The 18,341-nt window shown below is 55.1% G+C and overlaps 1 protein-coding gene across 7 annotated transcripts in view; it reads right to left on the reverse strand.

The window, feature by feature from the left end:
• Positions 1-18,341, reverse strand: part of CASZ1 (castor zinc finger 1) — a 238,920-nt gene that overhangs the window by 47,950 nt on the left and 172,629 nt on the right. For all 7 annotated transcript variants that reach the window (XM_075437527.1, XM_075437529.1, XM_075437532.1 and 4 more), the window contains exon 4: positions 334-903. In XM_075437527.1, coding sequence (XP_075293642.1) covers positions 334-903 — 570 coding nt within the window. The remainder of the gene's footprint in view (positions 1-333; positions 904-18,341) is intronic.

The raw sequence follows: 18,341 nt of genomic DNA on the forward strand, positions 1-18,341 counted from the left end.
GCACAGCACCACGTCCAGGCGGAGCTCGAATATCTCCAGAGAAGGAGACTCCACAACCTCCCTGGGCAGCCTGGGTCAGGGCTCCGTCACCCTCAGAGGGAAGAAGTTCTTCCTCATGTTCAGACAGAACTTCCTATCAGATCCACACTTGGCACGGTCCCAAAAACAAAATGTCGGGCCTCTGCGCGGGGACTGGGGCTCTCGCCCTCCTCCCCGGCTGCCAGACACAGACAGCGCCTGGCACGGACACGCAGCAACAGCTTCGTCAGTCCCACAACACACGCGACTGCGAAGCCGCCCCGCACAGGGAGATGGAGGGGGCAGAGGGCTTACCTGAGGCGGTTCCTGCCCCCAGCTTGGAGCCTGTCTCGCCGCTGGAGGACCGGTAGGCATCGTCCTTCGAGGCCGGCCCGTCTGAATCCCTGTCATCCAAGAAGTTGCCATCCTGCGAGCCCCTCAGAGCGTCTGCTTCGTCCCCGTTATCTTCCTCGTCACTGCAGCCCTTGGGCTGCACCATGTAAACCCCTTCAGGGGGCACCTCCGTGCTCTCGGCGCCCTTACATTCCTTGCCCTCCGCTCGCCCCAGCAAGGGCTCCTCATTGTATTCCCCGTTCACCCACTTCTCGATCACCTCCCTCCTCTTGTCCTCCTCGATCTTCTGCACGCGGCTGAGCCCATCCGAAAACTCCGTGCCCAGCTCCTTGGTCCCAGGCTGGGGCAGGTCCTTGTTGCCGCTCTCCCGCTGCGGCCCCTTGTCCGCTCGCGCCTGTTCGGCTCCCCCGTGGTCGAAGACGACCTGGCGGCTCAGCTTGGCACAGATTGCATTTAGCTTCAGGCCGCCTTTGCGCTTGGCAGCCATTGTGGGTTTTCCTGAGGTTGCGTCAGTGCATATAGTTCTTTCAGCTGGAAAGAGAGAGGGGAGAGAAGCAAGGAAGGGCGTTAGTGGGATCGGACAACATGAACCCAAACAGCAAATGGCCGGTCCCAGCCCAACGGGCCTGCAGGCATGGCCAGTGTCATCCTCTGATGGCTGGGACTGCGTCTGTTTCCTGAGCTCTGAGCGGCAGCCCAGCCAGGAGAGCCCGGTGAGAGGCACGCTCGGAACCTGCTGGTACCAACGGATGCCGCTGGCCTCAAGCAAGAGGCGCATATTTATGCTGGGACTGAACTGGGCTCAAAAGGCCCCAAACATCTCAAGCAGGTGAACGTGGTAGGGCCCAGCCTTCGCTCCTGGCTCAGGCAGGATGTGGAGCCTGTTCAAAGCCTGACTTGCTCTCTCCTTCAGACTGCAGCACCACCCGCTTTTAGCTCCCCAGCTCCTTCCCAGATGCGTTGGCTGCCAAAACCACACCAGCCAGTAACTGCACCCCAGCACCCGTAGCAGGGAGAACAGCTTCCCAAGCCTAACCCAAGGGACGGCGAGGAATTCCCTTAACAGGGTTTACACATAGTCTCTGAGAAAAGAACCAGTATGGACCAGAATGAACCAGTACAGAGGACAGGAGCCCTGGCAAGTGCGTGCACTGGAGCACCAGACTGGTGCGTGGCAGTCATATGGGAGAAAATCGCCTTGGGTTGGTATCAGTTGATCAGGCCCCTTCGTCTGCTCACTCGCTCTCGAACACAGGAAATTCTGCTCTCACACTTCCCAGCACAATCAGCTAATTAGTGTGGGTTTGTTATTTTAATGTAGTTTATTCATATGTGACAGCTAGTAAAGGAGGGGTAAGAGAAAGTGGGGGGAGAAAGGAAGAAGGTAAGGTCTTAACTTCAAGGTCACAGAGAATCGTGAACTAAATGGTCCCTATCACAGAGTCACTTGCATAATTATTGCACCAAGAATTAACAACATTCAATCATAAATAAAAGCAAAAAACTGATTCTAAAGCAGCTGCATTGTCTCATTTCCTTCTTTATGTATGATACCTTGGAGAGACACCCAGGCTAAGCAGGGTTAAAGGTCCCAAGGCCAGAAACGTGCACCCAGCCTGGCTCTTCCCCCAGCGCGCAGTGCCGAGGCAGAGCCTGCTCTGCGTCCCGGGGCTCAGGAAGAGCACCCAGTAAAACACGCCACTGGAGTTACTGTGGGGACATTGCTGGAGCTCCCTCCAAAACGTGCTCTTGGACTTTATGTCATGCTGAAAGAGGGGCCCATAACACGGAGAGTGAACAGAAACCGTCTCCAGACCTGAAATGGTGAGAACGGGTTCCTCCATCGCACAGGAGTCCCTCGCGGCAGCTCAGCCCACACCTCCCTGTCACCAGCACGGAGGTGCTGCTCCACAGAAGCACAGTGAGATTAATCAGACCCCCTACAATGCATCCAGAAGCCATCGTGACAGCCCCTAATCCCATGACATGACAGCCCAATACAAACAGACTGAAACTTTAGACCTGCTGTCCAAGAGCCAGAGAGTGGCTGCTTAGCGTAAACTCCTGACAGCTTCAGACACGCTTCCCTGTCAAGGCCTGCAAGAAAAATACCCCCTCAACAAATATATCAGCCCCCCACACAAAGGGAGGCAGAATGTACTCCTCTGCTTTCCAAATGCACAGCCCCCCCAGCACTAACACCTACGTGCAATCATGCTTTCATGAAGGGAAAGCACACGTTGCCCCCAAACACATACCTCCCCACCTGGAAATTATAGCTGCTCAAGAGCTGTGTGTATGCGCTGGCACGCTCCATAAATGTCATGCACGCACGGGTTAAAAAGTCCCATCTCCCCAAAATACATTCCTGTACGCTTCCCCACGCATTTCCCTTTCACACATTCCCCCAACACACGCGCCGAGTCCTCACGCATACAGATGGGCACAGGCAGGCGCCCAGGAAGCTGCAAAAGTCTCTGTGTGCTGGCACCTTCCCTTCCCATCACATTCCCACTCTATTTAGGGCAGAAAACGAAGGCCGATCCTATGCGCAACTGGTACCACAGAGGGAATCTCGGGAGGCTTCTGTGAGCTCCAGCTGGAGCCTGGCCAGGACACCTCCAGCTCACGCCTGTATGCTCGGGCGAAGGGCCAGCGGAGCCTCGATGGCTGCAGGTGGGTAGGACGGTGCCTGCCGCGCGGCGCGGTGCCTGCCCGGGGCTGGGGCACTGGGTCAGCGCTGAATCACCGGCGACGCTCTCCCGAACGCTGCCTGGTGATTCCCCGTCCACGTTCTCACGAAACCCAGCCCTGCTTAACTGGTGAGATCAGCGCCGCTCGCAGCTGGAGATAACTGGGAGGCAGACACGCGGCAGCCCAAATCCCCGCTGCCCTCCCTCCTGCTGCAGCGAGGGCAGGTCCCACTATTCTGGTCTGGAGGTGAGCAGCCAAGTGCGTGCACCAGCCGGCAAACGAATATATAAATATTTATTCAAAGGAAGAGAGGAACAGAAGTTCCCGAGGCTGCACTTGCCGCGTACGCAGCAACTCCAGGGAGCCTGCAACTTGTCTTCCATTCCTGTTCCTGCCTCCTTCCATGTCACACACCCTGGCTTTGCCCCTCTGCCTCCCCAGCCTCTGCCCCGCAGCTCCTGCCCTTCCCCTCTGCACTTTCCTGTCCCTTCTCCTTGCGTTTGTGAATTTTTGTGAGCACAGCAATGCTGCTCTTTAACATTTCGAGAATCTTTCCCTAAAGTTTAAGTTAAAAATAAAGCAAGTCCTGAAAATGTGCCTTTTCCCTGATTTATGAAACAAACCCTCCCAGAGGCCTTCCTGAGATGGGATCTGCCCTGTAGCACCAGGACTCTATTACATATCTCCATCCCACCTATGCATGTATGGCCACAGGAGATCAGAACTCCCAGTTGCTCCGGCCAGCCTTGCAACCAGCTCTCCGCAAGCCTGGACACATCATTTTGTCCTTCCGTTGCCTTATTTCCTTGTCTATGGCACAGCAGGGACATTACCTATATCAGCATTTCTATTCCCCTCCTTCAGCCTGTCCATTTTAAAAGTGGAAGGGGAATGCTTCTCACAAAGAAACGCTGAAGATGGCCATCAGGCCGGAGGGGACCAGAGCATCTGTGTTTTGTTCACTCGGGCAGAGGGAGAGGAATCGAGCTGCCGAGTGAGGAACCCTCGTATCTGCCTGAGGTCAGGACTGCCAGGCAGGGAGGGACCCCCGAAGCCGGGCAGAAGTTCCCTCCTCCCGGGCCGAGCTCCCCACCCCAAATCACCCTGCGTCTCCATCGCACTGTTTAAAAGATTCCAGGCTAAGTAAACATCCCCCTTCATCTTCTTCGTCTAAATAGAAATGTTTTGATTTCACATCAATCTGAGGAAGCCGTTTATAACCTGAGCCTGTCACACGGACTTTTCATCTCTGCCCAGGACAAACTCTCCCACATGCTCTATTTACACTGAGCACTTCCTCCGAAAACAATGCCACCGGGAGCTTACTCCGCTTGCCCCCTCCCCACACCCTGCCAGGAGACACCGGCTCCCTCCGCTCCGCACCCAGCCCGTGGCATCTTGAGAGCAAACCTCCCTTTGAAGGAAAGGTACGGCTTGCTGCAACCAGGCCTGGCAAGGAGGAGGACAAAGCCCACCTCGCCATTTTGCTGCCTTGTCACCCTGTGAACTTGCTGCCCCCGCCGCCCCTCTTTCCCCCAGTCCCTGCTGGCAGCCCCAGGCTCTGTCCCTCCACGCAGCACTGTCCCACCCATGACCTCCTCAGTGGGGTGCTGCCAAGGTGGGCACGGCTCAGCTCTGCCTCCCCCAGGGAAGAAGATGGGCTACGGGGGCACGCCGTGTGCGGGGACGCAGGGCTGTGCAGCGTGGACAGAAACGGGGCAGCCCAGCCGAGGGGCAAACGGCGCTGCAGAGAGAAAGCCTGGCTTGGCAGGGGAAGGAAAAGGGAGCTGAAGCCTGGCTTTGGCTTGGGGTCGATGACGAAACGCACCCTGGTAGAGGGGAGAAAGGGACCCGGCTGTGAAACAGAGGCATGTGGGAGCTGGATGAACCAGCTGGCATGGGTGGAGGGGAAGGGGCCCTGGCTGCTCGGCAGGAGCTTACTGGGGTGGGGAGAGCTGGGGGTGCAGAGGGGACCCCCACCTGATGGGGCCGGGGCTGAAGAGGGGCAGGAGGGCCCATGCTGTGGGGAGAGGGGTGCTGGCTGGGGAGGGACGGCGTGCTGTCACTTCAGAGGGCCGGGTACGTCGAACAGATGGAGCTTTCATATTCCTATTGAAGAGTTTTAAGCCCAGCTGAGCAGCTCCGTTCAGGAGGGAGGTCCCAGTGCCAGCTTTCCAGGAGCTGCAAGCTCTCATTCGATTAATTATTAACAGCATTATTTGGGGCGGGGAGGGGAGGGAAGGAGGACCGACATGCTGCACAGTCCTTTTCTTTTTTAACCACTGTGGTGCAAGCTTAACTGGAGAGCCTTCAGTCTGGCCAGGACCCCCAAGCAGGGAGGGCAGCACGGCTTGCTGGCATGGGGGCAAGGACCCCGAACGCTAGAGCCTCTTCACACTCGAGCTGCGGTCCCTTAGACAGAGCCAAACCTCCACAGCAGAAGGCCGCTGGGGCACCGGGAGCATGCTTCCCCGGAGCGATGCCCAGCCACACATCGGGACGAGGGAGGGGAGGCAGCCAAACGCTCAGTCCCTTCCAGAAAACCCTTCGCCTCCAGCACGGCCACTCGTGCATTATCCCAGGCAGGGCCAGGGCAAAGGCAGCAACAGCCCAGGCATGGCCCACAATGTGCGAGAGTGGCTTTAGTGTGTGTATTTTCCCCTCCAGTTTATCAATAAAACATTTTATTGCTTTTAGCCCAGGAAATGACCTTGGATTAGTGGATGCTGTCTCTTCTGGCTGACCTTGGGGAGTTCACACAGTCTCTTTAACAACCTCCTCTGCCCTGCGAGCATGGATCTCGCCTGTGCGTGTCTGTGTGAAGCCGGGGAAAGCCCTCAGTGCAAAAGTCGGACCTGACAGGCTCCAGCTCAGCACTGGGCAGGGAGGAAAAGGAGAATCAAAGACGTGGGAGGAGAAACGCAGCGAGCAGCCCGGGCGTCCTTACGGAAGTGCTGCCAGCTACGCTCCCTGCTTTCCCACAGCGGTGAGGGCTCTCCTCACACGCCTTATCCACAGACCACGGAGCCACGGCTGGGGACTCTGCTATGGTCCCCACGGCCAGCGCTCGTCAGAGTGCAGTCTGCCTGCATGCAGCACTGCTCGACCTTCTCCTGCCTGCCAGACTGGCATCTCCAGCTGCACAAGAGGCCACTTTTCTCCCTATTTCCAGTTCCCAGAGCCTGGTTCAACCCTGGCCCAAAGGGGCAGAGACCAGTACCAGTTCCCTTCAGCAAACTGTCCTGCTTCCCGTTGCTCAACCTTCTCACACGCGGAGTTGAGCTGTAATTTTCTGGTGACAGTGAGGGCAGCGTACAGCAGCCAGCACTGGGCAGTGAACAGCAGAAGACACCCTGAGAGGCGGGGAAGTGATGGTGCTCTGGTGATGCTGGTACCCTGCGCCGGGGCTGCTCCTGCTTCCCACCGGCCACTTGGCTGCTCTGGTGCTGCTGCCGGGGTTTCTCCAGAAGAACAGCTCATGAACACGGGGAGATCCCCCCCTTCCCCCAAACAGCTACATCATCTCTGAACGGTGTGTATTTTCACTGCAGGAGTGTAATTATGGAGGGAGGGAATGGGACAGGAGACATCGAGAGGAATGTTCCTCTTCAAGTGAACAGAAAGTACAAGCGAAGAGGGCTGGCGCTGAGCTCTAAGCCAGAGCGAGGTCCCCGCACGCCGCAGGGAAAGCCTGCAAGGGTGCTGCAGCAGACGGCACACCACGTCAGGCAGCCCTCCTGTAACACAAGCCTCCCTTTCCAGCTATGTCCTTCCCGGTGTCCCACTGCAGTGTCCCCCAGTACTGAGCACAGAGGGTCCCTGTCCTCTCCTGCAAACACCCCCAGCTCTTCTTGTGCTGCCTGCAGAGGCCACCGCTCCCAGCATCGCAGCCAGGCTGGCTTTGCCCTGGCACCAGAGCCCCCCTCCCTGGAGCGTGCTCCCAGCCCCCAGGTGCCCGTTTTCGCGTCCTCCTGAAGAGCGAGCCCTAAAGTGTTAACGGCGATTGGTGAAATGGCACAGCAGATTGCTACAATAAATAATTTACTGATATTTATAAATATTCAAATCAGCAGGCTTCAGAAATTGAAAGGGGGGGGTTGAGCTGACGAGGAGGAGGGGTGTTTAGGGAGGGGAGGGGGGGCTGACATTAATTCCAGGCTCTCCAAATTCATTTGAGAACTGTTTTTCATCTCAAACAAATATTAAATCTTTTGGTGTCAAGCCTCCAAAATAAAATATCAAACAGAAAGTCACCACGCTCTTTGTGGCCAATGCCTCGTCTGCCTTGATTCGGGGCGCCTGTGGCCCTGTCCCCTCGGACGGCCAGCCACTGGGGGAACGACGCAGCCTGCACCGCGGGCTGTCACGCTGCTGTTACACCTGCAACGCAGCCCACCGCGCCACCAGCCATCACCCAAGACAGGAATTCCCATTACAGCCACCTACGAGACCTTGCCTTCGTCTTCCAGCGGATTTTCTAAATCCCATTAGGAAGCAAGGGCTGAACGTCGGAGCAACGAAGGTGGAGCCAGGGCTCCCAGTTCCGCCCTGGGAACATGGCCTTGTGGCAGAGACGGAGCAGGGGGTCAGGGCTCCTGACTTTCACTCTGATTTTAGTGACTTCAGATGGGGGTTAAAAGCCAAGAGTGCTGGCTCCCAGCCTGGTTTCCAATCACGGTGTAACTGCCAGTCTCCCCAGCTTTCTGTGCCTCAGTTTCCCCATGCAGAGGAGGAGGAATGAGGATGACTCCCTACCCAGCAGGCTGAACCCAGCCGCGTTTACTCGGTGCTTTGAGATCTCTGTATCAGCACTCTGTCACTGCACTGGATTGTTACCAACTGAGTCTTTTCCACCTTTGAGCATCCCACTGACCCCTTAGATGGCAGAGGGAGATGATCCTGTGTCCTCCCCTGGACCACCCCATTGGTAACATGAGGCTCCAGCATGGGGTGAATTTCCCCTAGATGAGTAATGGCTTTTCTAATGCACGGGCAGGCTGTCAGCTTCCCTACTCCCAGTGTTTTATGGGTTTAACTGAACGGCTCTGAACTCCCTAGTAAGAAATAAAGTTATCCCTCAGCGTCCCTTCTAAACATTTCACTCAGTGCAAACGGTGTTTAAGAAAAATGAGGACATATTTCTTCTTAAGGATGCAGTATCCCCCTTCAGAGGCCTAATTTATGCCATATATCACTGGCCAGGGAGAGGAAGGCAGCACAGACCTCACACTAGGAGTGAGCTGGCCCTAGCACAGCCCAGGCACCGCCGCTCCTGCTGCAATGGTGCAATGGGCTGCAACCAAGTCCTCCAGAGTCCGCAGAGTCCCCGCTGGAGAGCAGAGCCTGGCTGGCAGGCAGCGGAGCAGGACGGACACCTGCTAACGCTCGGCACAGCTCGGCTGCCGCGTCGGCCCTCTCCCACCGCAGACCTCCTCATCCATACCACGACAGCCGCCAGGCCGGCCCCGCTCCCCGGCACCGCGCCGGTCTCCTCGGCGGCACTGCCTTCCCACCTGCCGCTGACCTGCTCTGCTGCCGCGCGGCCGGCTCTTCACAGGCGTCTGGCACAGCTGGCGGGGAAAGCGGTTCAACTGCGAGCAAGGACAGGACTAATCCTTCTTCACAGCTCTTTAGTAACGCACGTCTGAACCTTTTTCTGAGCAGATCTCAAAAATGATCCTAAACGTGCTTTGATCTTGTCAGCCCCCAGCCTCCCTGCTCCGAGAGCCGCTACGGCTCTGCCGCTCAGCCCTGAGTGCCGAGACAAAGCTCCTTGCCCCTGCCCTCCCCTTCACCCTGCTCTGCACTCACGTACTCTCAACCTCCACAGGACAAGACATAAGCCCCCTCTCTCTGCACACAAGTAACACAGGGAACTTCCAGACTTTACAAATGGAGCAGAGTGGAAAGCAGAGGGAAAAAAGTAACGGGAATCAGGAACTCTGGTTCTGCTCCCTGCTCTGCTATAGACCTGCTCCTTCTCTTTGGGCAAACATCACGCGAGCTCCCCTTCTGCCCTGGACCTGCTGGGTGATCCGGGCAAGCATTTCCTGCCTAGCTTCACGGGCCCACTATCCTGTTTGCAATTTTAGGTGTTACTACAATTCAAGTAGCAGCAGAGGAAAAGCGCTGATTCAGGACAGTTTGAAGCTCAAAAGTCCCTTGCGTCCTGCAGCCAACTTTCAAGTTCATCTGTCAATGCAGAATCTTCGATGAGACATTTCAATAGTTTCCTCCTCCTGGTCCCATGAAAACCTGCTCTCAGAGCTCCAGCCTCACGCAGCAAGCAGGGTCTCGCTGCTCCCCAGGCTGAGAAAGGCTGCTCCCTGGGAGTCTTCTCCCTTCAGAGTCTTTCTTTTAGATAACATAAAGCTAAGAGGATCAGCTTTTCTGATCCAGTTGCTCCTCCTTGCCTTATTTATTTATCTATTATTACTTTTTTAGTCCAGTTAAAAGGTTTACTATCCAGAAGAGCCTAAGTGGCCTCACTCAGCCTAAGTAACTCTATAAATCAAGCAGAACTGCCAACATCTACATCACAACCCCGCCATCAATCTCCCCACAGGTTGTGAAGAAAACCGAGGGGAAAGACGCAAAAGGGAGAGTGAAGAGTAATAGCTGATCACCATCAGGTCCCTGCAGGCTGGTTGTGGCCCTTGGAAAACTCCCTGTGAAGCCAGAGGTGTTGTCAGGGCAACTGAACGCAAACACAGTGCCTACCTTCACCTCTTTGTAGACACACATGCACGCCTCCGGTGCTGTGGCAGGTGGACACGGTGGATGCAGAGAGAGGGAGGGAAGGGGTGGTGGAGAACAAAGAGGGCTGGGCAAGCCTCTGGAGCAGGGCCAGCCAGCCCGTGTGGGAGCCAGCTCCCAGGGAATGACGAGGTGAAGGCGTGAGCCTCTCCGATATGCCGCACAGACCCCTCTGTGAAGGCTGAAAGGGACGGGGCAGGGGGTGCGGAGAAACACCGAGGTGGTAGAGATGGAACCAGGCTTAGCTGCGAGTACCTGACGCTGGGGGAATAAAAGGGACCTGGGAGAGACAAGAAGTCTCTTATACGATGCAGATTCAGAAGGGAATTGCTCAAAGTTTCATCAGTCCCTCTTGGTGACTGTCTTTAACGAGTTACTTTACAGAGAATCCAAACCCACCAAGACCCAAGTCAGTGGGGAGCAGCTCCCTGGCTTCAGGCCGGGCTTGGAGTCATCCCTAATCGAGGGCAGGGGTTAAGTGAGCCACCTCCTAAAAAAGGGTCTCTCCAAACCCAGGTGGTAGGCAGTTTAAGAGCAATTTGCAATCCCTTTCAGCACTATTAAGCTCAGACCCAACAAAGAATGCGGACTCCTAATTAATTGCAGTGGGAAGTCAGCAGCTAAATGGAAGTTGGGAGCCTGAATGCTTGTTGCATCTGGAAGAAACACAGGGCCAGAAAAAGTTCATTATTGTGGTCTTTCAAGGTCCTGCAAAGTAAATCAGTGTGTTAGACCACACGAGGTCAAGTGAGACCTCAGCAGGAGCTGCATGACAGAGGCACACTAGGGCATCCCAGCCTCCCAGCTTGCGTTGCACCCTCCCCACAGCCCCCGACTGCTGCCTGAGCCGTACGTGAGCAGGCAACGTGCTCTGAGCTTGGTCTGCTAAGGGGGCACTCAGCTCCCTTAGAGGTTTCTGTAATCCCAGGTGGGGCTGGGAGTCTTTCATGCACCCATCACATGCAGTGCTAGGAGTTCAGGGGCTCCTCAGTCCCCAGAGATGCCTGGCACCTGCAGATACCGTGCAATATGGTCAGGAGAAACACTTGTCTGTCCTGTTTGTGTGGAAAACCCTCACAGTCCGGCCAGAGGAGAGCCCAGCTCTGGTGTGAAAGCACTGGGTCGTCCCTGAGCTTGTTAACTCAGCAGTCCTGTCAGAGCAGCACGGGAGAGAAACCCCACCGGCTGGGCTGTGTGGACACTCGCCCCACGCTTCCCAGTGCTCACGCCGATGCTAATTCTCTGTCTTGCCTTTTGCTGCTCTTCCTTATGGTCATCAGGGCTCATCTTCTTATCTCTCCCGTCCTCGTGAGCCCATCCATGTGCTAGCGCTATCACTAATTGCAAACACCCATCAGTGGGAACGCACACGTGTACAAAAACGTGGCCGTGCAGGTGCACTATCACATGCAGAGGCATGACCCAGCGCACAAACACACGAAACCACATGCCCGTGCACGTGCTCAGGACACAAGAACGCACACAGAACACACGCTAACGCACACAGACGCCTGCGTACCTGTGCCTGCACAAGTACGGCAGCCGCGCACCGCGCAGACACAGCGTGCGCACCTCCCCGGAGGCACACACCGCACGCGCCGAGCTCCGCTCAGCCCCGCACACGCCGTGAGCACCCACGCACACACAGCCCACCAGCAGCCACACGCGGGAGCCACCCGTGCGAGCGCACAGCACCCTGCGTGCACTCTCACACACACACACGCACGCTTTCGGCACAAGCCCGCATGCCAGGAACGGTTTATTCTGCAGCTTGGAGGGAGGAGACAGTGGGCTCCCAGCCGGACCCTGCAGGCAGACTTGGCAGCAGGGACAGACACACTCCCCATCCCACCAAAGAGCCCCTCTTTACCCCCAGCCCCTCTGCACCTCACACCTTAAGGCAAAAAGAGCATCGGTGAGTGTCTCATTGGAGCTGGCGTCCCGGCGGAGTGTGTGTGCCGGGCAGGGGATCTCTCTCTCCCTCTCTCTCTCTCTCTCTCTTCCACTCGCATCTTTTCATGAACTCTATTTCTCTTTCCTTTCTGAAAACAACTGAGCTGTAAATACTGTTTAACCTTCTTCCCCCCTTCCCCCCTCCCCTCCGCACTATAAAAACACAAATATGCCATAACTCAGCTGGCTCAGCCGCCGCGCCTCCAACATGCCCTGCTCCAGGCCTCTCAGGAAGGTCATAACAAACGACTTTCCGATTCAGTGCTCCTGAAATAATTTTGTGTATTAAAACCTGAATCTGCACTTTCTGGACCGAAAGCCTCTCTTAATTATGGCAAGCGTCCTTGGGATGGACAGTGATCCTTCACTACGGCACCGCTAACCAACCGGAGAGGCAGCCGGCTCCGGCTCCCCACCACCTCCTCCTCCCGCTGCCCCCTCCCACCACCACCCAACCACGGCCCCCCTTGCTCCCTCGCCCCCCCGCCTTCCCTTTGCCCAATCTGTTTTCAAAGTGTGTCTGTCCTTTATTAAATTGTTTTCTTTTCCACATTATCAGTTGCCATGGAGACCTCATCTCTCGGATTATTTGAATTTCATTATATCTATTGATTTGGGAGCATTTCATCTTTTTTATTGTTTTTCTGTCAATTTTCAAAACGAATAACCATCTAATTTGCGTCAGTGCTGATTATGTTTGTCCCTCAATAGAGGTCGGCAGCTGCGTCGGGGAAACAAATCAATGGGAAACCATCATAAACCTCCCCAGTACAATCTCCAGGATATGTGGGTGACATTCCACGCCTGCGAGAAACACTCATCATATCCAAACTTCTTTCTTTCTTTCCTTTTTTCTTCTCCCCTCTTTTTTTTTTTTTTATTTCCCCCTCGTAGCTAGCTCTGCTGGCCAGCGACGGGCCACATTTAAAATCATATTTATTTTACACACACACATGTACAATTTTGGATGCATCGCATTTTCAGACAGGGAGGGGACAAGGGTGAGAAGAGGGGGAAGAATTTTTTTTTTTTGGTAAGAAGGGAAGAACAGGATGACAAGGGAACGAAAAAGAGGAAAAGTGGATTGGGATTGCAAATTGCTTACTATGTTTTTTTTTTAAATAATTTATGCAATTTTAAGCATTTATGTATAAATTTTTTAATAAGCCACCCTGGAGCAAAATAGCCATTAACATCCCAACGTCCTTCTGTCCAATGGGCTCGTGTGCAGGATCAATTTCCGAGAGTACTTTCCTTTTTTTTATGACATGATAAAATGCTTTTAAAGCAACTTACACAAATATGGAAATTTTTTTCCCCTCCTCTTTTTTTTTTCTTTTTTTTTTTTTTTTTATAACGGCCTCCACTTATTCACCAGGGAGAGTGAGCGAGCGTGAGTGTGTGTGTGTGTGCGTGTGCTGGGGAGGGCAGTTGGCAGAAGGATAGACCCAGCCCTAACTGGAACGGACCTGCCTGTCCTTCTAACAAGGGCATAAACTTTCATTAGCGATGCACACAGTCAAAGGCAATTTAGGGAAACGCGCTGTACAGAAAAGGAAAACCTCAGCGTTTTTTATACAGCGGCTCCTTGGCTCCGTCCAGGGGGTTCTATCCTTGAGCTCAGCTCGTGCTCTCCAGCCAAAGTGACCCCACCGGGCAGCGGGGAGGCAGGAGCCGAGGCCGGGGGGAAGAGGCCGGGGCTGCTCTCGGGGACGCCGGTGCCCGGCAGTGCCAGCCTCGGCCCCTCGCCTCGGCCCCGCCAGCAGCCTGCGTGCCCCGCAGCTGCTCCAGAGAAGCCAATCAATATTAATGTCTTGCTGGAATCCACCAGCCCTACCAAAGGCCCAGAAGTATTTGTTGCTCTGCCCAGCGCAGAGCTTCGCCCCTCCAACCAGTCAGTCCCTCCCGAAGGTCTCTATTTCGGGTTTCCACACCCCAACAAGTCGCTGGCAGCCGCTCGATGCCCCTTTGGGGCATTAGCTACAAGCTGGCTCTGCCCAGACCAGACAGATGTGTCGCTGCTGCTCCTGTTTCCACAGGGTGTAGAGGCTAGTTATTTTTGCAGCTGGGACATGTTCAGCCTCACACAGGAACCTGGAAAATGCCATTCCTAAAGGGACGGCTCCTGCCACTGGCCCCGCGAGCAGGCACGGCTCTGCGGAGGAGACGCGAGCACACCAGGCTGGAGCGAGAGCAGGCCAATACGCGGGGGCTCGCCGGGGTCTGAAAGTCACAACCACACACTGGAAATGAAACAAAACTATTTCTCCAGCTAGCAGTTCCCTTGGCCCTCTGTCTTTGGGGTTGAAGCTTACGCACCCCCAGCCAGATATAGGCAATACATGCCCAAGCATGAGAAGTCCCGGTGCGTATTCCTGTTATTTGCTTCAATATGAAGCCCTGACACTGTTTTTTCTACTAGAGCAGATTTCTTTACTTTTTTGTACGACACGCTTCCAGAGACAACACAGACCTATGAGTTTAATCCCACTGACAGCAGGCTGGCATGTTACCGGTACCTTACACAGCCCCTGCACAACTCCCAGCCGTGCGCAGCCCCAGTGCGGGCTCGCCCCGGCCGCACAGCGCTGGCTGGCACAGGGCTGTGCCCACACCTGCCCCACGTGCTATGTTTGTGGGTATTTGAACTAAAGCAAAGGTAAAAAAAAAAAAAAAGAATTAAAAAAAAATTCAAGGGGCATCCAGTGCTCAGCTGGAAAAACACAAAGTGCCGAGAACAGCAAACCCAATCAATAACAATCACAACCCCAGCAGCGGGCGAGGAAAGCGGGAGCCGTTTTGGCCTGCTCCCTGCATGCTCACCCACTTGGGAAAACACAGTCCCCCAGAGGCCCGCGATTTCATCCCCTCTCGCCCCACCCTACGTTCACCCTCACCAAAAAGCTTTGGAGTGCAAGTGCCCCAGGCTCCTGTCTTGGTGAAACACTCAGCAAAGAGGACAGAGGGTCTCTGCACAGAGGAACAGGAGCTCCTGGCCATGAGCTGGCGCCTGAGGAATGTTCTTGAAGCTATGAAGGCTCTGTTTCCAGCAACGTGCTCCTCACCCCCCGCAGCCTCCTGGCCTCCCCTCCCCTCCAAAGTTTTGCCCTCCGTGTCTCCCTTCCCCTCCCAGGTGCCAGCCTCAGCCTTAGCATGCTCTTCCTCTCCCCTCTTCTTTCCTCCAGCTCCCAACACCATCCCAGCATCTCCTGCCAAACCTCCTGTGCCCCAACCCGCACCCCACACCTTCTTCGCACCTCTCTTTCCCTGGTCCCTGGGTCCTACCACCCACAGCTGGCAGAGAACGCCGTGCTGCCCAGGGGGACAGCGACCACCTTGGGGAAGGAGGAAACATGAAACCTGTCAGTGAAAAGGCGGTAGCTCTCCCTTCTCACAGTCTTGCGTCACTCCTCACCCAGACTGTACGGATTTTGGGGACTCCACTGTAGCAGCAGAGAGGTCAGCAGGAGTTGAAGGTTTTCAGATCACATATATCACTCTATATGGTCTTGTCTATAGTGAGTGCTAAATATAGCCAAGCCAAACCTGGAGGTGACTTCAGTGCTGTGATGCAGGGACATCGGCCACTGCACCCTCCACTACCTCAAAGCAATACAGACGTCAACAGCCACAATCCAAAGTCGAGGATGCCTGCGAACCCTCTGTCCTCCCACTGCCGAGAGTATGAGCCAGGTTCTCTCTCTCTTTCCCTTTTTCAGGTGTCCATAACGGTTCCTCTTTTTGCGTGACAACCAGTCAAAATAAGGCAGCATTTTCTAGCTTCAAGGTCCATTTTTCCATGTGATGTTGGACCCTGTTAGCTATGGTGTGCCAGCATCTGTTTCAGCACAGCTACTTCAAAACTTAAACAGTGGAAGAAGCTCTGAATAGAAGGGGAAAGTCTCCTGTGTGGGTCAGAATAATTACACTGAGCTCAAATTGGCTTTAGGCATCTGCTGCTGCCTCTGAGCAAAATCAAGCCATGCTGCTTCCATCAGCATCTCTCCGCCGTTAGCCTTACCCCGCAGAACAGAGGGGACCACATACTGCCTCGTACAGGGCATCTCTGGGAACAAGCCTTGCTCCAACAGAAGCCATAAAGCCTCCTTATCCAGCTATCATTAAAGCCAAGAGAAAAGAGGCCAGACAGAGAGATTGAGATGAGCCATTTCCCCAACAAACTTGCTTCCCTTTTTCATTCGCTCCTTTCTTTTTTTTCCCCCTTTAACTGTCATTAAAATAACAAGTTTCTGTTACAGTCTAAACATTCCCACATTGTATAAAGGGTTATGTTACACTAGAGTCACTGCCGGGCCCAGTGTTTGCACAGAAACCTCACTGCAGGTCCCCCCTCCTGACGAAGTGACTTATTAAAGTTTAAACAGTAATTAACAGAACAATAAAAATAAAGGGATGTTTGGGGAGTCGTAGTGCACACAGGGTTTTTGGCAGTGCCAGCACTTTTCAGTGCCCTGCGCTGGCAGAAAAAACGGCTGCAAAACCAGTGGGAGAGATCGTGTGCTCGAAGCCAAGAAGGGGCTGCGGCGAGGCCGAGGTGCGATCCCAGCCCCAGCACGAGGGTGCGGAGGGCAGCAGACAGCAGGGAAGGGTACCGGGGGCCTGGGGAAAGGATGCCAAAGGGTCACTTGGCAGGAGGCTGAGTCGGATTCGGTGCTTGCTACCAGCCCTGCGCTCAGTCTATGTGAGTACGCGCCAGCCAGCACCGACAGCCTCCGCTGCCTGCTCTCCCATTCTGCGGAGAAGGCCTGGACAAGCCCCCAGAGTCTGAGTTTGAGGAACCGTGTCTCTGAAAGCAGACCTGGGCTTTGGGGAAGTAGCTGCTTTACTTTAAGAGAGTGGCGGAGAGGAAACAGCAACCACGGAGCAAACCCCTTGCAACAGGGAGAAGTTTTACAACAGACCCCAAGAGGAGCCCACTTGCTTGGGAGCTTTAAAACCAGACAGGAGAAGACATCTTGCAGGGACCGATCCTGCCCTGGCCTCCTGCAGGCGTGGGGAGCTCCAGGCTGCAGATCCCACAGTCTACCAGCAATTCTGGGGTCATTCCCTCCCGAAATGCAGTCAGAGCCAGGACCACAGGGCCAAACACGCCTAACTCGCTACACAGGACCACAACCCCATCTCTCCCACCAGAGCAGAACTTTTCCAACCTACTTGAGACTGGCTAATCAGAGCTCCCTTTATAGAAGCAAACCTGCTCCTCCTCTGGCTTGTTCCCATCCCAGTTGCCTGCCTTGCCCAGGATGAGCTCTAGAGCATGTTAAGCTTAGGTTGCCAGCCCTCCCTGTTACCCAACATGCAGCAATGCAGAAAGATCTCATTTGAAGATATTTTTGGTGCCTATTGTAACTATTCTCAAATGTTTGCCTCAGTAGCTCACAGTGCTAGTTGGCTCTAGCCCTGATGTGTGACTCAGTACACATAGCATTGTGCAGTCCCATGTTTGCTAAATCTCTTCCAGTACAACCGCTCAGTTTGCAAACAAAAAGACAGCTCCATAAGGGTGTATCTCCTGTGCAGAGGGAACTCGGGGAGTGCTGCCTTGAGCCCTCTGCCACAGAGCCCTTCCCCAAGCCTGGTACTGTGCACTGCGGGCCAGCCGGCCAGGCCGGGACAGCGTGGCTCTCACCCGGCTGGGGAGCTGCCCCACTGCCGCGAGGACACACGTGGAGACTGTCCAGCACCAGCTGCTCCCAGTCTGCCCACAGCCTCCCTTCCCTCCTCTGCTGGGGTGCAGGAGGAAGAAAATTCTCCCAGACTCCGCTGCTGACGGAGCCTGTGGCAGCTCTACGAGCAACCACAGGAGACGCCCCCAGAAGTCCCAGTATTGCACCAGTACAAGTCACCCAAGTGAGGACACTCGGACCCAGCATGCCTGCTCCACCCTGCCAACTCAGAGCCGCACACCGGTCCTGCAAATTCATTCTGCAATGAAAATGCCCTCCGAATGCCACAGGCTTGGCTTTAGAGCAGTCCATGGAGTTGATTCCTCCTCTTCAGTTCCCTCGCTTCTGCCTTCTCAATGGTGAACTAAAACCAGCTCGTTGCTCCAGCTGCTCTATTGGCACTGCAGGGCAAAGACACATTTCAAGCTCCTCCATGCCAACAGGTCTCATTCTACTTCCAGCAGCTCAGTGGTATCCAGCTCAACACTATCACTTCCTGACAAATAGCCACCAACCAAAAAAAGCCAGAAACCCTGATGAGAGACCCTGGCCACGCTGCTGCTCCTGCCCTGCCACCAACAAACACCGTTGAGTCTCTGCAGGGACACCCAGGCACGCTTGCTGAGCAATCCATCTCCCAGCCTTTGCTCTTCCACCAGGCCCAGGAGGAGCAGCCACCTCCAGACACGGCGGAGGAGAGGGATTTGAGGACCCTGAAAGCGCAGAGCAGCGTTGGGCCGAGGGTCCCTGCAGACACCGCAGCTGCCGGCTTCCTGCTGGCAGCGCCTGCCCCAGGATGGGGAATCACTGCCTTTGAATCGTTAATCCTCAGCCTCACGCAGAACTCCTTTTCCTCCAAAGATAACTGTGACTGGGATC

This window comes from Opisthocomus hoazin, chromosome 16 (genome assembly GCF_030867145.1).
Source record: "Opisthocomus hoazin isolate bOpiHoa1 chromosome 16, bOpiHoa1.hap1, whole genome shotgun sequence".
Lineage (NCBI taxonomy): Eukaryota > Metazoa > Chordata > Aves > Opisthocomiformes > Opisthocomidae > Opisthocomus > Opisthocomus hoazin.